This window comes from Xenopus laevis, chromosome 1S, assembly GCF_017654675.1.
Source record: "Xenopus laevis strain J_2021 chromosome 1S, Xenopus_laevis_v10.1, whole genome shotgun sequence".
In the NCBI taxonomy this organism is placed as follows: Eukaryota; Metazoa; Chordata; class Amphibia; order Anura; family Pipidae; genus Xenopus; species Xenopus laevis.
The window spans coordinates 192,964,291-192,990,535 of NC_054372.1; the positions used below are offsets into that span (position 1 = coordinate 192,964,291).

The following is a 26,245-nucleotide window of genomic DNA, read 5'->3' on the forward strand; positions in this document are numbered from 1 at the left end:
TGTTGGCCCTTCCCTGTGAAGGTCCCAGTCCTCTGATTGGCTGCAGGCTGCGGCAGCCCTGTGATTGGTCTGTTCTGTGCTTGGCTGCAGGTTGTTGTAGCTCAGGGAAGGTTCCAATGTTCTGATGGGAATTTGGACTCTCGCCCTTTTCATATTGGTTTTTGGAGTAATCTCCCCTTATCTCCTGCTTGCTGCTGTTGCTGGAAATGTCGTTTTTGATATAGGAGCGATTGTTAAACAATTTCCATGATGTTTATAGGAGCGGGGCTACTGCTTGTGCTACCAAAAACAATTCTTAAATCCCCTGAAGCAGTCCCATGTGCCCATGAGATAGGTGAGTGCCTCTGGCACCTTTACTTCTCCTTTATTCAAACTTCCTAATGGTCCAACAGCAAAGAGTCTCTGGAAATGCTACTGAATTGGCAGCAGCTATAATAACACCCTCACCTATAATGTGCTGCCCCCGGCAGTGACCCCCCTATAAAGCACAAACACACATGTAACAGTGAATGGGCAGAAATGAACATATGGAACATGTGTAAAGGGGGTGTTTCAACGTTAAGTTCCATTTTAGTATGTAGTATAGAATGGCAACTTTTTATAATAGTTGTTTAATTATTTACCTTCTTCTTCTGACTCTTTGCAGCTTCCAAATGAGGGTCACTGACCCCATCCAAAAAACAAATGTTCTATAAGGCTAAAAATGTATTGTTATCACTACTTTGTATTACTGATCCTTCTATTCAGACTCTCTCCTATTCATATTCCAGTCTCTTATTAAAATCAGTGCATGGTTGCTAGGGGAATTTGGACCCTAGCAACCAGATGGCTGAAGCTGCAAACATGAGAGCTGCTGAATAAGAAGCTAAATAATTCAAAAACCACAAATAATAAACCAAATGACGGTCACTGACCCCATCCAAAAACAGATGCTCTGTAAAGCTACAAATGTATTGTTATTGTTACTTTTTATTACTCCTATTTCTATTCAGACCTTCTGCTATTCATATTCCAGTATCTTATTTAAATAATGCATTGTTGCTAGGGTAATTTGGACCCTAGCAACCAGACTACTGAAATTACAAGCTGGAGAGCTGCTGAATAAAAAGCTAAATAACTCAAAAACCACAAATAATAAAAAATGAAAAGCAATTGCAAATTGTCTCACAGTTGATTTAAAGGTGAACAACCCCTTTAATGACTGATGTCAACGTGTGCCAGGTTAAAAGGGTTGTTCACCTTTAAATTAACTGTTGGTCTGGTGTAGGGAGTGATATTCTGAGACAATTTGCAATTGCTTTTTATTTTTTGTGGGTTTTTTTACTTATTTAGCTTTTTATTCAGCAGCTCTCCAGTTTGTAATTTCAGCCATCTAGTTGCTAGGGTCCAAATTCCCGTAGCAACCATGCATTAATTTGAATAAGAGACTGGGATATGAATAGGAGAGGCCTGAATAAAAAGATGAGTAATAAAAAGTAGCAATAACAATACATGTGTGGCCTTACAGAGCATTTGTTTTTTGGATGGGGTCAGTGACCCCCATTTGAAAGCTGGGAAGAGTCAGAAGAAAGAGGCAAATACTTCAAAAACAATAAAAAATACAACATTAAGTCCAAATGAAAAGCTGCTTAGAATTAGCCATTCTATGACATAATAAAAGGTAACTTACAGGTGAAGCTCCCCTGTATTGCTTGGTGAGAGAGGGAAAGTAGTTCTGTGTATTTAATGATTATTATTATAAATGAAGAGACCAGACAAGGACATTTGCACTCAATACAAACACTATAATAACAATCACACACGCATAATATAACTATTACTGATAACCCCTCCCCCAGACACACCCACCAATCACGGCTCGCTGCACATAACGGCCGAAGATATAAGAGTACGCTGCCGATGCGCGCCTTCTGATTGGTTCCCTATTCCGGCCAATGGGCTCTGCGCATCCAGTCCCTGCCCCCTTTCTCCTGTGTCAGTGGCGTTGTAGAACTCGGACAGTGTCGGCTGCAGAGACAGGAGAGTTGCTTGAGGAGCAGGAGGGAGAGGCTGCCTGTGTCCCAGTTATCAGTGTCAGCCCCGTCCTCCCACGCACCGTAAGGCTCGTCTTTTTCCAAGGCCAGGCCCGAGGGAGTGCGGTAGGTGAGCGTAGGACAGCCGTGCTAGTGCCGGGCATGTGTGAGACTCAGCAGGGCTCCCTCTGTCACTTACTCACTGTGTCTGAGGGTCCCCAGACTGTGGCATGCTGGGAATTGTAGTTTAGTACGTGGATTGATTTAGCGCAAGTGATACGCCCCCCTGATCACGTGGTACAGTTCTGCTGATGTGAGGCTCAGGTGTGTCAGTGGGCTGCATGGGATCTGGTCATTAAGGATGAAATCCCACCCTTTGGCCCTTCAACTCCCAGCACCCCTTACAATCAACTTCAAACCCACAGGGCCAGAGATTGGGCAAGGCAGAAATAATCCCAAATAGTGGATTCAGTGCACCCTTACTTGCAATAGTCTGCCTGTGTGCACTGCTGGTTCTGGCTTTTGCACCCCTAGTTACAATAGTCTGCCTGTGTGCACTGCTGGTTCTAGCTTTTGCACCCCTAGTTACAATAGTCTGCCTGTCTGCACTGCTGGTTCTGGCTCTTGCACCCCTAGTTACAATAGTCTGCCTGTGCCTTTCTGCACTGCTGGTTCTGGCTCTTGCAACGCTAGTTACAATAGTCTGCCTGTGCCTTTCTGCACTGCTGGTTCTGTCTCTTGCACCCCTAGTTACAATAGTCTGCCTGTGCCTGTCTGCACTGCTGGTTCTGACTCTTGCACCCCTAGTTACTATAGTCTGCCTTTCTGCACTGCTGGTTCTGGCTCTTGCACCCCTAGTTACCATAGTCTGCCTGTGCCTTTCCGCACTGCTGGTTCTGGCTCTTGCACCCCTAGTTACAATAGTCTGCCTTTCTGCATTGCTGGTTCTGGCTCTTGCACCCCTAGTTACAATAGTCTGCCTGTGCCTTTCTGAACTGCTGTTTCTGGCTCTTGCACCCCTAGTTACAATAGTCTGCCTGTGCCTTTCTGCACTGCTGGTTCTGGAACTTGCACCCCTAGTTACAATAGTCTACCTGTGCCTGTCTGCACTGCTGGTTCTGGCTCTTGCACCCCTAGTGAAAATAGTCTGCCTGTGCCTTTCTGCACTGCTGGTTCTGGCTCTTGCACCCCTAGTTACAATAGTCTGCCTGTGCCTGTCTGCACTGCTGGTTCTGACTCTTGCACCCCTAGTTACTATAGTCTGCCTTTCTGCACTGCTGGTTCTGGCTCTTGCACCCCTAGTTACCATAGTCTGCCTGTGCCTTTCTGCACTGCTGGTTCTGGCTCTTGCACCCCTAGTTACAATAGTCTGCCTTTCTGCACTGCTGGTTCTGGCTCTTGCACCCCTAGTTACAATAGTCTGCCTGTGCCTTTCTGCACTGCTGGTTCTGGCTCTTGCACCCCTGATTACAATAGTCTGCCTGTGCCTGTCTGAACTGCTGTTTCTGGCTCTTGCACCCCTAGTTACAATAGTCTGCCTGTGCCTTTCTGCACTGCTGGTTCTGGAACTTGCACCCCTAGTTACAATAGTCTACCTGTGCCTGTCTGCACTGCTGGTTCTGGCTCTTGCACCCCTAGTTACAATAGTCTGCCTGTGCCTTTCTGCACTGCTGGTTCTTGCTCTTGCACCCCTAGTTACAATAGTGTGCCTGTCTGCACTGCTGGTTCTGGCTCTTGCACCCCTAGTGAAAATAGTCTGCCTGTGCCTTTCTGCACTGCTGGTTCTGGCTCTTGCACCCCTTTTTACAATAGTGTGCCTTTCTGCACTGCTGGTTCTGGCTCTTGCACCCCTAGTTACAATAATCTGCCTGTGCCTGTCTGGCTCTTGCACCCCTAGTTACAATAGTGTGCCTGTCTGCACTGCTGGTTCTGGCTCTTGCACCCCTAGTTACAATAGTCTGCCTGTGCCTTTCTGCACTGCTGGTTCTGGCTCTTGCACCCCTAGTTAAAGGAACAGTTACAAAATTCATTAGTATACAACAAAATAAAAACACAAAGACAAATGAAACTTTGAAATTGCTTAGTTTTTATTAAGAAATAACTTACCGAAACTCTGGTTGCACTCCACCAATCCGTATACATATATGCAGAGAAGGAATGTGCTGTCAGGGCAATAAACTATGCTCAATATTTACATCTTTTCTGCCAAACAAGGTGTTTTTACCTTTTTCCATTTGGTCTTTTCCCCAATGATCCAGATCATGGCAGCAGGGAAGCAGGTGCAGCATTGTAACCCTGAGCCAATAGAATAGGGTCTATGCTATGGGGTTTCATGTGCCTGTGAATATACTCCTATAATACACAAAAGCCATGAATATCCTGTAAATTATATCCTTATAAACGGTGAGTTCTGATGTCATCAGTTATAAACGGTGAGTTCTGATGTCATTTCTGTCACATGACTCACTGAAACTTGTGTATTATAATAAATAAAGTACCCCCAGTTGTAAAATATGAGGATATTAGAAGTTACCTCGGAGTTTCCTGACCTGTATAAAAACACTCGGCCTTCGGCCTCGTGTTTTTATATGGTCATGAAACTCCTCGGTAACTTATAATATCCTTATATTTTACAACTGGGGGTACTTTATTCACTATATATCTAAATATCAACTGTAGCTTCCAGTTACCTTGTCTGTTGTATAGAGATAATATATAGTAACATAGTACGTTAGATTGAACTATCCCTTTAAAGAGGTTGTTTACCCTCCGACACTTTTCTTCAGTTCAGTTGGTTTCAGACAGTCCATCAGAAACAAAGACCCCTTCCAAATACTTTCTATTTTCGACTGCTTTTCTAGTACAGGTATGGGATCCATTATCTGGAAACCCGTTATCCAGAAAGCTCTGAATTACGGAATGCCTGTCTCCCATAGACTCCATTTTATCCAAATATTTAAAAATGATTTCCTTTTTCTCTGTAATATTAACACAGTAGCTTGTACTTGAATGTGATCTTGGCTCGTTAGGCTTTTGTTGCCCTTTATTTGTCAGTTCTGTGGCCGAGTCCGGCTGTATTTATCTGTCATTATCTGACTGTTATATAAACTGCTTCACATTCCTCAGTGGCTACAAGACACTCAAGGTGACTTACCAGTGATTCTTAAATAGCACACGAGCCGGATACTGCTACCGAAAACAAGGATGGCTTCTGCCTATTTGCCCGTAAATATTTATAGTAATGGGCACAGATATTAGTTGCACCTTTTCTTTTACCTGCCCAATATCCCAATAAAATAACCCAGAGTTACTCGGTTAAAGGGGACCTGTAACCCTAATAAATATTTCCAAATTCTATACTATCAAGTTAGTTGAGCAAAATAAACTTTACTTACACTGTATTTATTATTTTAAATTTTGCTTCATTCGGTTTTGGAAGTGTACAATCACAGGAAGCAGACAGGTGCCATTTTGTGGACACTTATTAAAGGGATTCTGATTTTTATGATGTATTTTTTATTTCTAAATGACACTGTTTACACTGCAAATAATTCACTAACCAATATCAAATTTCATTCCTGAGCCAACAAGTGTATTTAGTTATAATATTGGTGTGTAGGTGCATCTCAGGTCATTTTGCCTGGTCATGTGCTTTCAGAAAGAGCCAGCACTTTAGGATGGAACTGCTTTCTGGCAGGCTGTTGTTTCTCCTACTCAATGTAACTGAATGTGTCTCAGTGGGACCTGGATTTTACTATTGAGTGCTGTTCTTAGATCTACCAGGCAGCTGTTATCTTGTGTTAGGGAGCTGCTATCTGGTTACCTTCCCATTGTTCTGTTGTTAGTAGGGATGCACTGAATCCATTATTTTTGATTCGGCCAAACCCCCGAATCGTAAACCAAATACCGAACCAAATCCGAATCCTAATTTGCAAATGCAAATTAGGGGTGGGAAGGGGAAAACATCTTTTACTTCCTTGTTTTGTGACAGTCACTCAATTTCCCTCCCCACCCCTAATTTACATATGCAAATTAGAATTCGGATTCGGTTCGGCCGGGTAGAAGGATTCGGCCAAATCCAAACCCTGGTGAAAAAGGCCGAATCCCAAACCGAATCCTGGATTCGGTGCATCCCTAGTTATTGGGCTGCTGGGGGGGAAAGGGAGGTGGTGATATCACTCCAAGTTGAAGTAAAGCAGTTAAGAGTGACTGAAGTTTATTAGAGCACAAGTCACATGACTGGGGGCAGCTGGGAAATTGACAATATGTCTAGCCCCATGTCAGATTTCAAAACTCAATATAAAAAAATCTGTTTGCTCTTTTGAGAAATGGATTTCAGTGCAGAATTCTGCTGGAGCAGCACTATTAACTGATGTGTTTTGAAAAAAACGTTTTCCCATGACAGTATCCCTTTAAATTGCCTGGGCATTGTTTTTATCTCCTTTCAGACCAGGGTGCAAATGATGCAATTTACAAATCCAGGACCTGGGACTTGAGTGTTGCCGCACTATTGGTTAGGTCCCCACATAGCTGTTTTTTAATTGGTCGAATGAAAGAGGTTTAATGATGTTGTTCTTGTTGTGTCACAGGTTATCAGAATGTTGTCCAGACTGAGGGTCCTCACGCGTCCGTGCATAGTGGGGGGTCGGGCTGTGCACACAAAAGACAAGGGTAAAGCACTTTTGTTAAACCCAAGGACAAATAAGGTAGGATTGTAAGAAAATACAGTTGAATATGGGATCCTAAATAATGCAGTAGCGTTAAAGGAGAAGGAAAAGTAAAAATTAAATAATCTTTATTAGGGATGCACCGAATCCACTATTTTGGATTCGGCCAAACCGCTGATTAATTCGCGAAAGAATCGACCCAATACCGATCCCAAATCCTAATTTGCATGTGCAAATTAGGGGTGGGAAGGGGAACCATTTTTTACTTCCTTGTTTTGTGACAAAGTCACACGATTTCCCTCCCACCCCTAATTTGCATATGCAAATTAGGATTTGGTTCGGTCGGGCAGAAGGATTTGGCCGAACCCCGAACTGAATCCAGGATTCAGTGCATCCCTAATCTTTATCAGAAAGGTCTATATAAATACACCAGTAAACCCTCAATGTAATGCTGCTCTGAGTCCTCTGTCAAAAGAAACAGCACATTTCTTTCCTTCTATTGTGTACTCATGGGCTTCTGTATCAGACTTCCTGTTTTCAGCTTAAACCTCCAGGGCTAGGGCTTGAGCATGCTCAGTTTGCTTCTCTCGCCCTCCCTCCTCCCCTCCCTGCTGTAATCTGAGCCAAGCTAATATGGCAGCTGCTATCCTAAACAAACAGAGAGAGCTTCTAGAGCTGGTTACTCAGGTATGGTAAAGCATTCTGCAGAATAAATATAGTGTTATAGCTTGTACTATTGTGGCAAATCTGTTGGTAATAAACAGCCTTGTTAGCTTTCCTTCTCCTTTAAAGGACAAGGAAAGGCAAAACAATAAAATCCCATTTTTACATTCTTTAATGAAAAATAAACCTTTCTCCAATATACTTTAATTAAAAAATATGTACCGTTTTTATAAGAAACCTGACTGTATGCAGTGAAATTCTCCCTTCATTTACTGCTGTGGATAGGAATTGTCAGACGGTCCCTAACTGCTCTGCAGGGAAACAATCATACTTATGAACAGCAGGGGGAGCTCCCGCCTTACTTCCCAGCCATGCAGAACTCAAGCAGCTTTGTTTATGACGATCCCTAAGCAGCCCAGACCACACTGAGCATGTGCAGGGTCAGGCCAAGATGTATAACAAAGTTACAAGATGGTGACACCCAGTGGCCAACTTTGAAAGCATAAATCATTTGTTTGATTAGGCTTGTGGTGCAGTAAGTTCATGTTTATGTTTAGTATACAAAATACAGTATTTCTAGCCTTAGTCTATTTTACACTTTCCTTGTCCTTTAATATACATATGCACACAGACTTATACTGGTCACTGGTGATGGGACACACAGACAAGGCTGCTATCGGGATTGGAGGCAGATAAGAGCCTTATCAGGGGCCTAATAAACTAGGGGTAGGGAGAGGGCCGGTGCTGGGGGCCCATGGTATCTGATGGTGGCCCTGTATACTGAGACCCTGGAAAAAGTCACATAAGAAACTGAATGCATTGTAGCAGCTGTTCAAACTCCATGGACGATCTTTGATCTTTGATGACTGCTGCTTAGTTGGAGCATTTACATTTAGAAAAGCTACAAATATATTTTACTTTCTCTTAAAATAATTAATTAAAGAGGTTGTTCACCTTTAAATTAACTTTTAGTATGCTATAGAGAGTGATATTCTGAGACAATTTACATTTGGTTTTATTTTTTGAGTTATTTAGCTTTTTATTCAGCAGCTCTCCAGTTTGCTATTTCAGCCATCTGGCTGCTAGGGTCCAAATTCCCCTAGCAACCATGCATTGATTTGAACAAGAGAATTGAATATATATAGGAGAGGCCTGAATTGAAAGGTAAGTACTAAAAAGTGGCAATAAATTGAAGCCTCACAGAGCATTTGTTTCTTAGGTGGAGTCAGTGACCCCCATTTGAAAGCTGTGAAGAGTCAGAAGAAAAAGACAAATAATTAAAAAAAACTATTTTTTATTTAAAAATAAACAATGAAGGCCAATTGAAAAGTTGCTTAGCATTAGCCATTCTATAGCATACTAAAAGTTAACTTAAAGACGAACCACCCCTTTAAAAATTAAAACACACAATGTTTACAGTATATCCAATTTCTGTGCCTGTCATTACATAAAGGTAACAGAATAGAATATGGGTAACAACTGAGTCCAGCAGACTGTGAGTTAACAGCCTTCAGCAGAATAAAGTCACCCTGTAGTTATTGTGCTGAAGAGACACTGTGAGCAGGAAGAGTCCTAAAGCCAAATGGCTTTCTTTGGAAATGAGAATGGGTTTATAAAAGGGTTGTTCACCTTTAAATTAACTCTTGGTATGATGTAGAGAGTGATATTCTGAGACAATCTGCAACTGGTTTTCCTTTTTTTTAATATCTGTGGTTTTTGTGTTATTTAGCTTTTGATTCAGCAGCTCTGCAGTTTGCAGTTTCAGCAATCTGGTTGCTAGGGTCTAAATTAACCAGCAACCATGCACTGATTGGAATGAGAGACTGGATTAGGAGAGGATCTAAACACACACGAGTAATAAAAATTCGCTAATTCAGTGAAATCAAAGCCACAGAACTAATGTTTTTCCTGTATTTAGGGAATGGCATTTACCCTGCAAGAAAGGCAAATCCTCGATCTACAAGGCCTCCTGCCCCCCAAAATAGAGTCTCAAGACATCCAGGCTGCCCGATTTCACCGGAACCTGAGCAGAATTGATGATCCCCTGCAAAAGTAAGTTTTGGTGTGGGATCCGTTATCTGCAAGCCTGTTATCCAGAAGGCTCTAAATTATAGGAAGGACCTCTCCCATGGAGAACCTTGTACTTGATAGTAATTAAACTGCATCAATCCATATAGGGGCAATACAATTCTACTGGGTTTATTTAAAGTACAAGTAAACCTTTAAAATAAGTGAATGTAAAATTGATGAGGGGTTATTCTAAGCACTTTTGTCATTGACATTCATTATTTATTTTCTTTTAATTCCAAGGATACATGTGCTGTTAGTATTAATGAATTTAGTTACAACAGCGCCACCTGCTGGTCAGTTTCCCACCAGTCTGACCACCAAGTAGTCAAGGAAGTTGTCAGGAGAAAGAAAGAGGCTGCTCTGATGTTCTTCTGCTTAGGAAAGAGTTGAGAAAGGTTTCTGATTTTATTCCTAAGCTGAAGAACATCATTAATTTTATATTCGCTTATTTTAAATGTTTACTTATCCTTTAATATCCTTCTTGAGGTATGGTGATCTAAATTACAGAAAATCCCCTATCCAGAAAAGCCCCAGGTCCTAAGCATTCCGGATAATAGATCCCACAACGGTATTCTCCTCATACAATTACCTCCTTTTATAATAATACCATTTTCTTTACACAAACTTTTGAAGTGTATTTAAATATATAGACATAAATGTAATTTCCGTCGTGTTCATTTAATGCTTTGATCTGTTGTACTTGTGCGTTTGTGCTGCAGGTACATCTATTTAATGGGAATTCAGGAGAGGAACGAGAAGCTGTTTTACAGAGTCCTGCTGGATGATATCGAGCACCTCATGCCCATTGTCTACACCCCAACTGTAGGCCTGGCCTGCTCCCAGTATGGTCATATATTCAGGAGACCTAAGTAAGTCAAGGAACCTTTCTAAAGCATTCGAATTATTGAATTTGGACTATAAGTGAATTAAGCAATAAAAATACAGTAGTACTGTATCTGTTATCTACTGTGTATCCTGTGCTTGAATGGCTGCCCCCATGGCTACACAGCAGCTTGTTTATATAAACTATAGTAGTACTTATCTGTTATCTACTGTGTATCCTGTGCTTGAATGGCTGCCCCCATGGCTACACAGCAGCTTGTTTATATAAACTATAGTAGTACTTATCTGTTATCTACTGTGTATCCTGTGCTTGAATGGCTGCCCCCATGGCTACACAGCAGCTTGTTTATATAAACTATAGTAGTACTTATCTGTTATCTACTGTGTATCCTGTGCTTGAATGGCTGCCCCCATGGCTACACAGCAGCTTGTTTATATAAACTATAGTAGTACTTATCTGTTATCTACTGTGTATCCTGTGCTTGAATGGCTGCCCCCATGGCTACACAGCAGCTTGTTTATATAAACTATAGTAGTCTTTCTGAAGCAAACACAACAGTTTTACCTGTGCAGCATAACAGTACATTATATTGTCATTCCTTTAAAATACTTTAATTTTTTTGGTGTTACTGTTGCTATAATTTTTCAATTCTCCCGATTTTATTTATTTTCTGCTTGGTTTTCCAGGGGTCTGTACATTTCCATTTTAGACAGAGGACACATACCATCGATATTGGACCATTGGCCAGAAACAGATGTGAAGGTAAATTAGGTCAAACTTCTGACACTTTCCTTATTTAACAACTTTTTTTTTTTTTTAAAACAAATGACATTAAAAATGCACAGGCTTGATAGAGGGCCTGAAACATTGCCTTATTTTGTATGTTTTAAGCTAAATAAACCTTTTTGCGCAACTACAACTCACACAGTGTGCTGATGATAATTCTTTTTGATACATGGTTATGGCCCCGTCACTGTGGCAGACGTGGGCCCTCAAGTACAGCACCTGACACTAGAGTTCTGCAGCGGGTCGGGTACCCGCAAGTTACCTGCAAAAAAAGCAGGCACCCTGCCGAATGAGGGCAGGATTTTCTGGTGCGGGTATAGATACGGGTCTCATCTAAATGTCTTCTTATATAATATTGTCTATATTTTACTCCTTTTAAAGTTTTACAAAACTTGTTACTGCCCCGCCCACTTTTGATGACGTCATGTCTGGTTAGCAGCACCATCACTTCCTGTTTGATGGTGGTTGCGGGTTGGCTTGTGGATATGGCTGTTGAGGGTCCGGGTCGTGTAGTGGATCAAAGTGGGTAAATATGCAGGTTCGGTTCGCGGGCTGTGGGGTCGTGTCGCGGCCTGCGGGTTTGGGTCGGGTGCGGGTCTTAGAAATTGGTTCCATGCAGGATTCTACCTGACACCACAACTTGGGTGTTTTTTTGGGCGTGTTTGAGCTCTCCATATCCGCCACTTATAAAAGTTCAAAGGTTGAACTTAGAAAAGGTGCTTTCTTATAGCCTGGTGGTTGCTGGACAGTCATGGCCTATAGTGTGCAACAGGAGTCCCCTAATTTTTTTTACTAGTGAGCCACATTCAAATATAAAAAGAGTTGGGGAGCAACATAAGCATGAAAAAAGGTCCCTGGGAATGCCAAATAAGTAGGGATGGGCGAATTATTTCGCCTTGTTGTGCCGAAAAAATGACACCCAAAGACGCGCATCAAAAAAATTTCGGCACAACAATTTATTTGACGCCCATAGACTTTAATGGGCGTCAACGAAACAGGTCAAATTTGCCAATTCCTACAAATAAGGGCTCTGATTGGCCGTTTCCAGCCCCTATGTGGACTGGCAGCCTACAGGAGGCTCTGCTTGGCACTATACTTAGTTGTTATGCAATTAAAACTTGCCTCCAAGCCTGGAATTCAAAAATAAGTCCCTGTTTGAGGACACGGAGAGCAACATCCAAGGGGTCTGTGAGTAGCATGTTGTTCACGAGCTACTGGTCGGGGATCACTGGTGAAGAACAAGGCAGCAGCCGGAATACTCGTGGCTAATAATATTAGAATCAATCACTTTATGGCTGAGTTGTGCTTTTCTCTTGCAGGCAGTTGTGGTCACAGATGGTGAGAGGATTCTGGGTCTCGGAGACCTTGGTGTTTATGGAATGGGTATCCCAGTTGGGAAGCTGTGTTTATACACTGCCTGTGCAGGAATTCGGCCCCAGACGTGCCTTCCAGTGCTCATCGATGTCGGTACTGATAACCCAGTGAGTTGTTGTGAATGTAAATAATGGTTTCACAATTCAGCTTCCCAAATCTGTGCAAAGGTTTGTGTTACTATAATAACCTTTATTGGGAAGATACACAGGATATTGCATTAACATTTACATATACCAGTCGTTTTCATGTCTGGGATTTTCCTCATAACAGATCTTTCCGTAATTTGGATCATACCTTCATACCTTAAGTCTACTAGAAAATCATGTAAACATTAAATCCAATAAGGATTAATTATATCTCAGTTGGGATCAAGTACAAGCGACTGTTTTATTATTACACAGAAAAAAGGAATAATTTCTAAAACTTTGGATTATTTGGATAAAATGTAGTCTATGGGAGACGCCCTTTACGTAATTCGGAGCTTTCTGGATAATGGGCTTCCGGATAACTACTGATCCTATAGCTGTATCATGAGCAAAGATAGAGACAGTACTTCTAGTGGGTTATTTATCAAATTCAATTTTTTTTCTGATTTTTTTTTTTAATTAAAAAGAGTCTGACCCAACTACAATCCATGACCTAATTTATCATCGAAAAAATTCGATAAAATCAGTTTGGGGAAACACCATTGACTTCTGCAGGACCCCTACAGCTTGGAGATGGAGTCTTATCAGATTCTGACTTTTAGCAGCCTCAGGGTATAATAAATCATGGAAAATTCTAGTTTTTTTTCCCCACTAAAAATTTAGATTTTATAGTAAAAAAAAAACCCAAAAAAAAAACCTAGAATTTTGAATCTGAGTTTTTGTCATTCAGACAGATGGAAGTGGTTCACTTTACTTTTAGTATTTTATAGAATGGCTTATTCTAAGCAACTTTTCAATTTGTCTTAATTTTTTAGAGTTTTTTTTTTTTTTATTTGCCGCTGACCTTATCTAAAAAAGAAAATTGTTGTGATTTTGCTAAACTATTCATATCACCTCTATTCTTCTAGAGGTGACAACTTTGGGCGACTATTGAAAACACATCGCCGCATGTGCATTAGCGCAGGCGATTTTGCGCAGTAACCTATGGGGAAAAAACGCTGAGGCAGTTCGGGGAGATAGTCGCACAAAAGACGTGGCGATTAGTCGCCAGGCGACAAAACCTCCCCGAATCTCCTCGTCTGGCCTTACCCTAAGGCTACAAACGTATTGTTATTACTCATCTTTCTATTCAGGCCTCTCCAATTCATATTGCAGTTCGATAATGTTATATAGTCTCTATGTTGTGGTTACCCTAAATCTGATGTGTTCCTTTCCTGTAGAGTTTACTGAAGGATCCATTCTATATGGGGCTGTATCAGAAGAGAGATCGCACGCAGTTGTATGATGAACTGATTGATGAGTTTATGGATGCAGTTACAGACCGGTATGAGGAACCCCCTTACCCCATGGGCTATAGGGAGAGAATGTATTTATTCAAGAGTATTCTAGATGGGCATTCTATTGTCCTTTAGTGAATAATTAGCAGCAAATTCTTTTTAGAAGGGTTACTATAGTATTATCATTTCCTACTGCACTCCATGCAGGGGAGCCTTATGCTGGAAGACTAATTCCCTTGGCTTCTTGTCATTATAACCCTACAGTCTAATAAGAGGATGCCGGCAGTTTTACAACGGTCACCAAGTGGATGTCACAATGGAGAGAATACATGAAAGCATGGCAACCAGTTGTACATATAAGGGCTGAACCACATGGTGTGTGTCCTCTTCCGATCCGACTGGATGAGATGGATGCGCCGAATATAATGTAATAGGAATGTCGGACCTACAAGCTGCGTGCTTCCGACACAACACCACTGTCGCATGTGAACGCCGCATCTTGCGTCTTCATCCGGCAGTCGTGTCGGATTCACGCAGCTTGTAGGTCCGACATTCCTATTACTTACATTATATTCAGCGCATCCGTCTCGTCGCATCCACTTCCTCTCATTGCGTCGGATCGGAAACAAGCCGCACGTGGAGTTCAGCCCTTAGGATAGTCTGTAATTACCTTGTTATAGCAGAGGGTTTGGAGACCAGGTGCTCCTGAGTCTGGTAATTTAATATGTGGAATAGAAGACTCTTTAAAGGGATTCTGTCATGATTTTTACGGTTTCGTTTTTATTTCTAAATGACACTGTTAACACTGCAAAAAATTTAATTCCTGAACCAGCAAGTGTATTTAGTTGTAATATTGGTGTGTAGGTGCATCTCAGGTCATTTTGCCTGGTCATGTGATTTCAGAAAGAGCCAGCACTTTAGGATGGAACTGCTTTCTGGCAGGCTGTTGTTTTTCCTATTCAATGTAACTGAAGGAGTCGCAGTGGGACTAGGGTTGCCATTTGGCCGGTATTTTACCGGGCTGGCCGGTAAAAATGATGCTCGATGCCAATGTTATTAATAGGAAAAGACGGCAAGAATATAGGAAGGCCGGTATTTTTTTCCAGAAAAGGTGGCAAGCCTAAGTGGGTGGTGGATTTTTATTATTGAGTGTTATTCTCACATGTACCAAGGAGCTGTTATCTTGTGCCATAGAGCCTTTATTTGGTTAACCTTCCCATTGTTCTATTGTTAGGCTGCTGGGGGTGGTTATATCACTCCAACTTGCAGTAGAAATTTAAGTCGCATGACTGGGGGCAGCTAGGAAACTGACAAAATGTCTAGCCCAATGTCAGATTTCAAAATTAAATATAACAAAATCTGTTTGCTTTTTTGATAAACGGACTTCAGTTCAGATTTCTGCTGGAGCAGCACTATTAACTGATGTTTTCCCGTGACAGTATCCATTTAAATAGGGCACCCCTAAACTCCCTGGAGGGCTCAGGTGTCTGAGAGCTTCTTGTTCTCATCTTCATTCCTATAACCCAGAGTATGTATTACCTCCAGTGTATGTAATTCTGACTCCTTCCCTTCAATTTCTAGGTATGGCCAGAACACACTAATCCAGTTTGAAGATTTTGGAAACCACAATGCCTTCCGGTTCCTAAGGAAATACAGAGAAAAATACTGTACATTCAATGATGACATACAGGGTGTGTTGGCTGTTCCTGCCTTATCCTATACAATGACAATGATCAGCTCTGTATATGTTTAATGTGGCTGCTCTGCTGCTTTCTACATTGGAATTTAAAGCACCTGCGATGTTCTTATGGTCCACTCAATTTAAAGGGACGGGTCACAGTTAACTTTTAGTATGCTATAGAATGTCCTATTCCTAGCAACTTTGCATTTGGGCTTCTTTTTTCTCATAGTTTTTTTTACTTATCTGGCTTCCTCTGCTGACGCTTTCCAGCTTTCAAACGGTGATAACTGACCCGGCAGCCCAAAAACTATATTATTGTAATTGCTACTTTTAATTACTTGTCTTTCTATTCAGTGCCTCACCTATTTATATTCTAGTCTCTCATTCAAACCACTTCCTGGTTGTTGCTAGGGTAAATCAGAGAATATAAATATAAATGGACCAGCGCTCGGCAACAGCTTGAGGGTAGACAAGAGGACAGTGACTAATATAGTGTAGTATTTTGAACCTTTAACTGTGCAACTTTGGGTGGTCACACATTTTATGAGGGGAGTGCTCCTTCTCCTTCACCTTTTAAGGTTGTTACCATCACCTTTTATCCAGACAGTGTAAGTACAGTCCAAACAGTGTTTTGGGAATTTCTAGGTAGGTACTTACAAACGTTTAGTATTTTTCTCCAATGCTCCAATAGTTCTATAGGAATGTGCTTAGAATAGTGACTGAGAGAGAGAATAAAGTACCCCCTCTTGTAAAATATAAGGATATTATAAGTTACCGAGGAGTTTCATGACTTCGGCCTCGTGTTTTTATACAGGTCATGGAACTTCGAGGTAACTTCTAATATCCTCATATTTTACAACTGGGGGTACTTTATTTATTATAATACACAAATTTCAGTGAGTCATGTGACAGAAATGACATCAGAACTCACCGTTTTATAACTGATGACATCAGAACTCACCGTTTATAACTGATGACATCAGAACTCACTGTTTATAAGGATATAATTTACAAGCTATTCATGGCTTTTGTGTATTTTATATGTATATACAATGTATTGGCGTATAAAATAAAGTCCCCGTAGTGCCAGTTAACAACAGACTGCATTGTGAAAGGTTCGGACTATGGCACTACGACTTTATTTTATACGCTAATACATTGTGGAAATGTGAGTGCAGTTTTTATTTATCTATATCCACTATATATATATATATATATATATATATATATATATATATATATATATATATATATATATATATATATATATATATACACCGAAACGTCTATGGTTTTAATCTTTTGATAAATAAAGAAACAAAATTTTTTTTAAATTCCGGTGTGCGCTGCTTACAACTGTGGATATTTATATTATTTTTTTTATTATTATTAGAAGATTTTACACTATTTTGAGCACATTCCTATAGAGCTATTGGCGAGTTGGACAGGAACGAGCAGGCTGTCTGTGAAAGCCAACACTTGACGGTCTATAAAAATACTAAACGTTTGTAAGTACCCACCTAGAAATTCCCAAAACACTGTTTGGACTGTACTTACACTGTCTGGATAAAAGGTGATGGTAACAACCTTAAAGGTGAAGGAGAAGGAGCGCTCCCCTCATAAAATGTGTGACCACCCAAAGTTGCACAGTTAAAGGTTAAAAATACTGCACTATATTAGTCACTGTCCTCTTTTGTCTACCCTCAAGCTGTCTGAGCGCTGGTCCATTTATATTTATATTGTCTGATTGTTACATTTGAAGGAGAACTGATATTGGACAGAGGAAGTGGACCGCAGGACCCTAGATCACTTTTTTTTTTTTTCTAGGGTAAATATGAACCTAACAACCAGACAGTTGCTGAAATACCAAAGAGAGCTGCTGAATAAAAACTTAAGTTAACCTAATTGAAAAACCACAAAATGAAGACTAATCGCAAACTGGCTCAGAATTTCAATGTCTACATCATACTAGAAGTTCATTTAAAGGCAAACTCCCTCTTTAACGGGCTTGTTCGCCTTTGAATTAACTTTTAGTATGATGTAGAGAGGGATATTCTTATACTGGATATACCAAGACCTGGATGAATAATACAGGTCGTAGTCGTATTGCCTGATCCTTTATTGCACCTGTGTGTCATATCCACAAGTGCAGGAGCATTGTGTGTGGATCTGAAGCTGCGTGGCTTAGTTTAACCCAATTATATTCCTCTGTCTACAGGCACCGCCTCAGTAGCCCTGGCCGGGATGCTGGCCGCCCAAAAGGCCATAAGGAAACCCATTACAGAACACAGAATTCTTTTCTTGGGAGCTGGAGAGGTATGAAAATACATTCAAAAAGCATAATTTTCAATCAGATTTAGTCGCGAGAATAGAGAATAAGATGAAATCATTTGAAAAATATATTCCATTTTTATAGTGCAAATCTTTAAATGATTCTTCTATCTGGCACCTGAACAAAGCAAAACATGCCTTTCTGCTATACAGGTATAGGACCTGTTATCCAGAATGCTCGGGACCTGGGGTTTTCTGGATAATGGATCTTTCCATAATTTGGATCTTCATACCTTAAGTCTACTAGAAAATCATGTAAACATTAAATAAACCCAATAGGCTGGTTTTGCTTCCAATAAGGATTAATTAAATCTTAGTTGGGATCAAGTACAAGCTACTTTTTTATTATTACACAGAAAAAGGAAATCAATTTTAAAAATCTGGATTGTTGGGATAAAATGGAGTCTATGGGAGACGGCCTTTTTCTGTAATTCAGAGATTTCTGGATAACGGATCCCATACCTGTTCTATTAATTGCACTTTGGGTATTGTGTAATGTTTTGTCATGTTTCTTTGCCAAAGTGTATCCTGATTGGGTCTGAGTGTAATGAATGTCAGAATAATCATTCCTCTGTAGCAACATCCCTCCAGCTTAAACATTATAAAAAGAGATACCAAACAACTATTCTAGACTAGGCATTCCTCTGTATTAAGCATGATTCAGAAGGAACAGCCCCTGGATTAGTTGAAAACCACTACAAAGAGATACTATAGAACAGCCGACATTTCTAGTTATTTCTATGTACTTGACAGACACAGCCGCATGGAAATTTGAAGGTGTAGTACTTCTTTAAATCTTCCTTCCAGGTTATATATCGGTGTTATGTATTGTGTACATTTCAAGGCAAGACCCACAAACTCAAAACAAAAATATCAAAAATAATCCACAAGTTTGAAATGGCTGCCGTGGTTAAAGGGATTCTGTCATGATTTTTATGGTTTCATTTTTCATTTTTAATTCTAAATTATTACACTGTTTATACTGCAAATAATTCACTTTACCATATAACATTTCATTCCTATCCAAACAAGTGTATTTTATTAGTTGTAATATTGGTGTGTAGGTAATTTTGCCTGATCATGTGCTTTCAGAAAGAGCCAGCACTTTAGGATGGAACTGCTTTCTGGCAGGCTGCTGTTTCTCCTACTCAATGTAACTGAATGTGTCTCAGTGGGACCTGGATTTTACTATTGAGTGTTTTTAGACCTACCCGGCAGCTGTTATCTTGTGTTAGGGAGCAGTTATCTGGCTACCATACCATTGTTCTGTTGTTAGGCTGCTGGGTGGCCATACGCAGCCACATTGACGTGGGCGATATCGGGCTGATCCGATCGTGAGCCCTAGGGCCCAATGATTAGATCATAATGCAGCCAATACAGGCAGTTGGATCGCGGGACCGCATCAACAAAGAGATGCAGCCGCAATCCGTTGGAATTTTTAACTCGAATTTTTGAACGACATTTGCCGACTTTCAGCCAGATATCGTTTGGGCAAGCCCGTCTGAGGGCCCCACACATGGGCCAATAAGCGGACGACTCTGTCTGCCAGCAGCGCTTGTCGGCCCGTGTATGGCCAGCTTTAGGCTGCTGGGGGGGGGGGGAAGGGAGGGGGTGATATCACTCCAACTTGCAGTAAAGAGTGACTGAAGTTTATCAGAGCACAAGTCACATGACTGGGGGCACCTGGGAGACTGACAATATGTCTAGCCCCATGTCAGATTTCCAAATTAAATATAAAAAAAATCAGTTTGCTCTTTTGAAAAACGGATTTCAGTGCAGAATTCTGCTGGAGCAGCACTATTAACTGATGTGTTTTGGGGAAAAAAACATGTTTGTCCCATGACAGTATCCCTTTCATAGCATAATTATGCCATTTTACTGGTTTTAAGAACAACCACTATTCAAACATAGGAGAGATGGGGTGGTCTGATATTAAGCTACAAATGTGCAAAGTTCATAGTAGTAAAGTTCCATAAAAGTGATCTGTTTGTTCCCTGTGCCAGGCTGCACTTGGCATTGCCAATCTGATTGTTATGTCAATGATGGAGCATGGGATTTCTTCTGAAGCAGCTCGGGAAAGGATTTGGATGTTTGACCAGTTCGGCCTGCTCATTCAGGTAATACTCGGAGGGAATAAAAATATAAATATAAATTATTTGGGTATTTAACAATAAGAACGTTTAAAACACAAATGAGGTGGAACTAAATCTCAGAGAGGTTGTGTTTATGCAGGGAACATGTAGATGAAGTACTGAAGGGGTAAATAAATACATTTGCTTCTTACTTCAGCTCAGTATAGACTTATGTTTATTGATCACTTTGTAATTGTTGTAGTTTTACCAAATCAACTGAATTGTTGAAATTGCAAACTGGAGAGCTGCTGAATAAAAAGCTAAATAACTCAAAAACCACAAATAAAAAAATAAAAACCAATTACAAATAGTCTCAGAATTTGCAAAGTGATCCCAAATAAAATTAAATACAGGAAGTGATTTAAACCCGACGCTGGGGGTACGCTCTTACTACGCCTTGACAAAGCTATTAATGCGAAACGCGCGTCTGCGTTTGGATTCCTCTTTTAAACTTAATTTTAGAAGGATTTGAGTCTATTGGGTTAACGGAATAGAAGGGGGGAATAGAAGGGGTGGGGAAGATATTCACTTCAACCAGTGCTCGGTAATCTCTCTTTTCTCTGCTACTAAAGTTCACAAGAGCCCGTGGATTTGTGGTTTTTTAGGGTTATTCAGCTCTTCTCAGAATAGGATTTAGATTAATTTACGAGACCACAGTCCCGGATACTCTGCCTCCTTGTCTTTGTGGTGTCCCAGGGATAGCAAACAATTAGGTAGTTTTTGGGACAACTCCACCTCTTCTAATCTCCTTTTCTTGCTAAAACTTTTTAACCTGAGCATCATTTGTACCGTATATACTCGAGTATAAGCCGACCCGAGTATAAGCCGAGGTACCTAATTTTACCTATGAAAAGTGGGAAAACTTATTGACTCGAGTATAAGCCTAGGGTGAGATATGCAGCAGTCACTGGTAACTAAAGCCTACTGTGGTGTACAATGCAAAATTGCAACCAAAATAGAAACTGCCCACATAGGAAAGTATCTAAGAACATGCTGTAAAACACATATAAAATGGTTGTGTTTCAGTGTTAGAATCTACAAGTCAAGACTAAAGCATGTTATTAAATTCTTTCCCATATACAGTATGCAAATTCTATTCTAGACACAATTCCACACCACACACACCACAACAAGCTCCAGTTTTAGATAAAATGCCAGATAAACCTGTTCCATTGCATACCTATACTAGATGGTTTAGCAGTCTGCCCAGGGTGCCATATGTTGTCTGTCCAGTAATCCCTCCAGGTTGCTGTGCAGTTTAATGGAGGCCCCAAGCTCCCTTCCTGCCAGTCTAGGTTGTAGTGTAGGGCTATTGTGGAGCAATGCAGGGCTGTTAGAAGCTGCCAGGGCTGATGGCCTTGTTTGTGTTCACACCTTGGGCCTTCAACTCCCTCTCAGCCCGTTTGTGTGAGGGCCTGAGGCTGCAGGGGGTAAATTGGCAGGAGTGCCCCCTGGGTTTCAGCAGCAGGGGACCTTCCTGCTTGGGGCCCCTCCTGCTGCTCCTTAAGTCACTGTGTTAGATCAACTTGGGCGACAGAGGTCTGGGTGATGTGTGTGAGGGTGCACAATAGACTTACCGCACCAGGTACTGGGCTGCAGGGTAGGGTTGCAAGGGCCTGAAACGGGGCACCCCCAGGGTTCAGGGTTCACTTACCCTATGTAGCACCCTCCAGGGAAGTCCCAGCGGTCCTAGTGCATAGGATTGGGCGCCTTGTGGTTCCGGTGCGGCAGCGGATCAGGCTCGCGTTTACGCGAGTCCCCGGCTTCCTCAACTCTGGTAGGCTGCAACTTGGTTTGGCGCTTCGGCGGCAATGCGTTGCCGGCTTTTTCCCTGGATGCGCTGCGGGTAGTCACTGGGTCTGCCTTGGCTTCATTGGTATGCCTAAAGCCTAGTGTCACACACTAATGGGGGATAATTATGCCAGGGGCCCCAGAAGCGCTGTGAGTATGCGGCTGCTCTGTTATGTGGACGGCTGGACGCCGCATTATTGTTAATCTTCTTAGAGATACTGCGGGCCGGTTTAAATTTAAACATGGGCCGCAATTGGCCCGCAGACCACACTTTGACAATGCTTGTTTTATACTGACTCGAGTATAAGCCGAGGTAGACTTTTTCAGCACATTTTTAGTGCTGAAAAACTCGGCTTATACTCGAGTATATACGGTATTTTTTAAAAGCAATTTATCCCATTAATTGTGGTCCTCACTATATCAACTATTGTATTTTTACCTATTTATCAATATCAATTACTTAGCACTTTTAAGCACTTTACAATAAATTAACCTTGAAGCAATTATGAATTTATGGTAATTGCCATCTAACAGCAATCATATTAGCACTTGAAGCACTTTATTAACCTTAATTAATTATTTGATCAGATTGATTGTGGATGCAAACCTAACGTACCAGATAACACATTGTATCATAAGGTTATTAATTTGTGTGAAAGTAATTAAGCATTTATTAACCTTTAAGTTATATTATAATTAATAGAATGAATTATATTGCACTTGCACTTTAATGTAATTAATTTGGTTAAAATTAAGCACTTTACTTTTTAATCAGTCAGTGGTTGCCATTTGACAATCACAAAACACTTAATAGGTATTCTAATAATTGAGGAACCGCTGAACGAGTGAGAGGCAATTGGGGTTCTTTTTCTCTTCACAGAATTAAATAGTCTCAGAATATCATTCTCTACATCATAGTAAAAGTTAATTTAAAGGTGAACAACCCCTTTAAGTATTAATGAAATTCATGATATTTTTTTTTTCTTAAAGAATAATTCAACCTATTTAAGCAGCATTTGGCTCCTGCTCCCCCACTTCCTAAGTTGCAGGGTTGGTGGTTGCCATGTGCAGCTGCTTTCCAGTTCTCCTGTAGAATCCCCATGCTGCAGCACCATCTGTTAAACTACAGCTCCCACCACCAGTAGTCGCAGCTGAAGAGCATTAGTTGGATATTCAAATTCACATGTAATGCAGTTTGGTGCCTGTGCAGTGAAGACATTATACACAGTGATATGAAAATATATATATATATAATATTTTAATACATCCTGCTATCTGAGCCTTGTCCCTTGCAGCTGCCCTATAAAATCTCTGCACTTGGAGCCAGGAGGCTTAGTCAGGAACGTGGAACCCTCTGACAGTTTCATTGCCGAAAATAGTTCATTATGTATAAATCAAAACTGCCCGTCTCCTGTAAACTTCTCCCCAATCCCTTTAAAGCCACGACTACAAAGATGCATTCGAAAGTGGTACAGGTCAGCCAAAACACCCCAAAACCTCATTAAAAAAAAAACATTTAAATTTTGTATCCTAGGGCCGAGGAGAAGGGATAGACGGCAACCAGGAGTTATTCGCACATTCTGCCCCGGAGAAGCCGGTCAGTAGCTTTCTTGATGCTGTGAAGGTTCTGCAGCCAACTGCCATTATTGGTAAGTTATCATTAAAGGAGAACTAAAGCCTAACTAAAGAATTAGGTAGAAATGTTGTACATGATGTTTTGTGCTTCTGTACCAGCCCAAGGCAACCACAGCCCTTTAGCAGTAAAGATCTGTGTCTCCAAAGATGCCCCAGTAGCTCCCCATCTTCTTTTCTGCTGATTCACTGCACATGCTCTGTGCTGCTGTCACTTACTGAGCTTAGGGACCCACTCACAATATACAGTACACATAGAATAGAAATGTCACAATATAAGGCTGATTAGTAATTAATACAGATAATTACTACATGGCAGCACAGAAACCAGTGCAATTAGCATCAGAATTTAATAATCAGCAAACCTGTAGCATCAGCTTATATTACAGCCAGGGAAGCTCATTTTCTGCTGGATAATTAGTGACGAGCCCTAAGCTTAGCTTCTCAACAGCCAATCAGAGCCCACTGAGCATGTGAGTGTCACAGACACTTTCCAAGATGGTGACCCCCTGTGACAAGTTTGAAGTCCTGGATCATTGCTGCTATTGAGAAGTTGAAACTTTAGCCTCGTGCAGTAAGTTCACTATATAAAGAATGCCATTTTTAGCCATATTCATTTTTAAGGTTTAATTCTCCTTTAACACATTTATACAGCGGCAACATATTCCACAGCACTGTACAACAGAATGGAGTAGAGGTATGGGATTTGTTATCCGGAAACCCGTTCTCCAGAAAGTTCCAAATTACAGAAGGGCAGTCTCCCATAGACTTTATTTTAATCAAATAATCCAAAATGTTTAAACAATTTTCTTTTTCTGTGTAATAATAAAACAGTAACTTGTACTTGATCCCAACTAAGATATAATTAACCCTTATTGGAGGCAAAACCTATTTGGGGTTATTTAATGTTTATATGATTTTGTAGTAGAGTTAAGGTATGAAGATCCAAAATACGTTATCCAAAAACCCCCAGGTCTCAAGCATTCTGGGTAACAGGTCCGAAAAAATGTTTGAGAAATGACCCTACCCCTATATGTAAAATCCCATCTCTATTTATTGTACTTTTTATTTATTCTTTATATACATGTGTATAAAGCACGTGCCTGAGATTGTATTTGGGATAATAACACAACAGGAGGACTATGAGCCAGCCAATGGCAGCTTAGCTCAGTCTAGAACTGCAACTCCATAGAATCCACACGAGAGACTGTTATATAGTCTCTTTCATATTTGCATTAGACAAATACAAATGGAGCAAGAAAACGATGGTATAGTATAGAAATATATCATTATTAAAGATATTAAGAAAAGGACATTTTGGCTCATGTGGAACATAAATGTATATTTCTCCTAATGAACATTCTTCAGTTGTTTCTGGTGGTTGATTTCTCTCTCTCTCTCTCTCTCTCTCTCTCTCTCTCTCTCTCTCTCTCTCTCTCTCTCTCTGTCTGTCTGATCACAGGGGTATCAGGAGCAGGACGGCTGTTTACAGAAGACGTCATCAGAGCAATGGCTTCTATCAATGAAAGACCCATCATCTTTGCTCTGAGTAATCCAACCTTGAAGGCAGAATGCACAGCAGAGGAAGCCTACACTTGGACAGAGGTAGGGCCTTTAATGTAAAATCTGCAACTTCAGCAGTTGCTGAACTTCATTAAAGGGTAACTAATTTAATTTAATACAAGCTTCGGGCATACTGAAATAAGAAACTTTATAAATACATAAAAATTCTGTACTGTTTCTGAAATAATCAAGTTTATCGTTACTATTCCTCTCTCAGCATCTGTTTCTCTTCATTCTCTCTTCGTGCAGCAGTTGGGTGTCAGATATTCATTGACAGTTAGATCCAATATATCTTATAGGAGGGCTCCTTTTGCCTAGAAGATGTATTAGAGCTCACTCAAATAACTGATTCCAGGACAAACAAAATCTAACAAAATAACACAAATCCTGCAACTAGAGAGACATGATGTCTGGCACAAATCCTGCATGTACAGAGACATGATGTCTGGTGAGTTTAATAGAGTGAGCTCTAATACATCTTCTAGGCAAAAGGAGCCCCCCTATAAGATATATTGGATCTAACTGTCAATGAATATCTGACACCCAACTGCTGCATGAAGACAGAATGAAGAGAAACAGATGCTGAGAGAGGGATAGTGAAGATAAACTTGATTATTTAAAAAATAATGCAGTTTTAATAATTGATTGTATATAGAACATTTCTTACTTCAGTATGAGAAATCTTATATTAAAATATTACAGTTCCCTGTAAGGATGATAGGAGTTTCCCTGATTGTTAACCTTTTGTGTTATGTTGCTTTTGCTGTATCTCTTCTTGATAGGGGCAGTGCCTATTTGCTAGCGGAAGTCCATTTGACACCGTCGTGTTCAGTGATGGCCGATCCTTTAAACCAGGGCAGGGGAATAATGCCTACATATTCCCAGGTAAAGCTTTTGCCTTGTTAATATTATTAAACAAATGTCTGCCAATCACAAACACATCCACTGCTTAAAGGATAAGTAAACCTTAAAAATAAGTGAATGTAAAATTGATAAGCACTTTTTTCTAAGCACTTTTGCAATGTACATTCATTTATTTAATTCCAAGATATTAAGGGATACATGTACTGTTAATATGAATGAATGTTGTTCCAACAGCGCCACCTGCTGGTCAGTTTCCCACCAGTCTGACCAGCAAGTAGTCAAGGAAGTTGTCAGGAGAAAGAAAGAGGCTGCTCTGATGTTCTTCTGCTTAGGAAAGATTTGAGAAAGGTTTCTAATTTTATTCCTAAGCAGAAGCCTCTTTCTTTCTCCTGACAACTTCCTTGACTACTTG

The 26,245-nt window shown here is 40.6% G+C and overlaps 1 protein-coding gene across 5 annotated transcripts in view; it reads left to right on the forward strand.

Annotated features, from left to right (window-relative positions):
* The first annotated feature begins 1,905 nt into the window (after nucleotides 1-1,905).
* The window catches only part of me2.S (malic enzyme 2, NAD(+)-dependent, mitochondrial S homeolog), a 28,338-nt gene continuing 3,998 nt past the window's right edge, over nucleotides 1,906-26,245 (forward strand). Inside the window, exons 1-13 of one of the 5 annotated variants that reach the window (XM_018234497.2) lie at nucleotides 1,906-2,096; nucleotides 6,602-6,718; nucleotides 9,261-9,394; nucleotides 10,132-10,281; nucleotides 10,943-11,018; nucleotides 12,362-12,523; nucleotides 13,783-13,886; nucleotides 15,421-15,530; nucleotides 17,739-17,836; nucleotides 19,855-19,968; nucleotides 23,309-23,423; nucleotides 24,869-25,011; nucleotides 25,752-25,854. In XM_018234497.2, coding sequence (XP_018089986.1) covers nucleotides 1,935-2,096; nucleotides 6,602-6,718; nucleotides 9,261-9,394; nucleotides 10,132-10,281; nucleotides 10,943-11,018; nucleotides 12,362-12,523; nucleotides 13,783-13,886; nucleotides 15,421-15,530; nucleotides 17,739-17,836; nucleotides 19,855-19,968; nucleotides 23,309-23,423; nucleotides 24,869-25,011; nucleotides 25,752-25,854 — 1,588 coding nt within the window. In that variant the 5' untranslated portion in view covers nucleotides 1,906-1,934. 5 annotated transcript variants of the gene reach the window in all.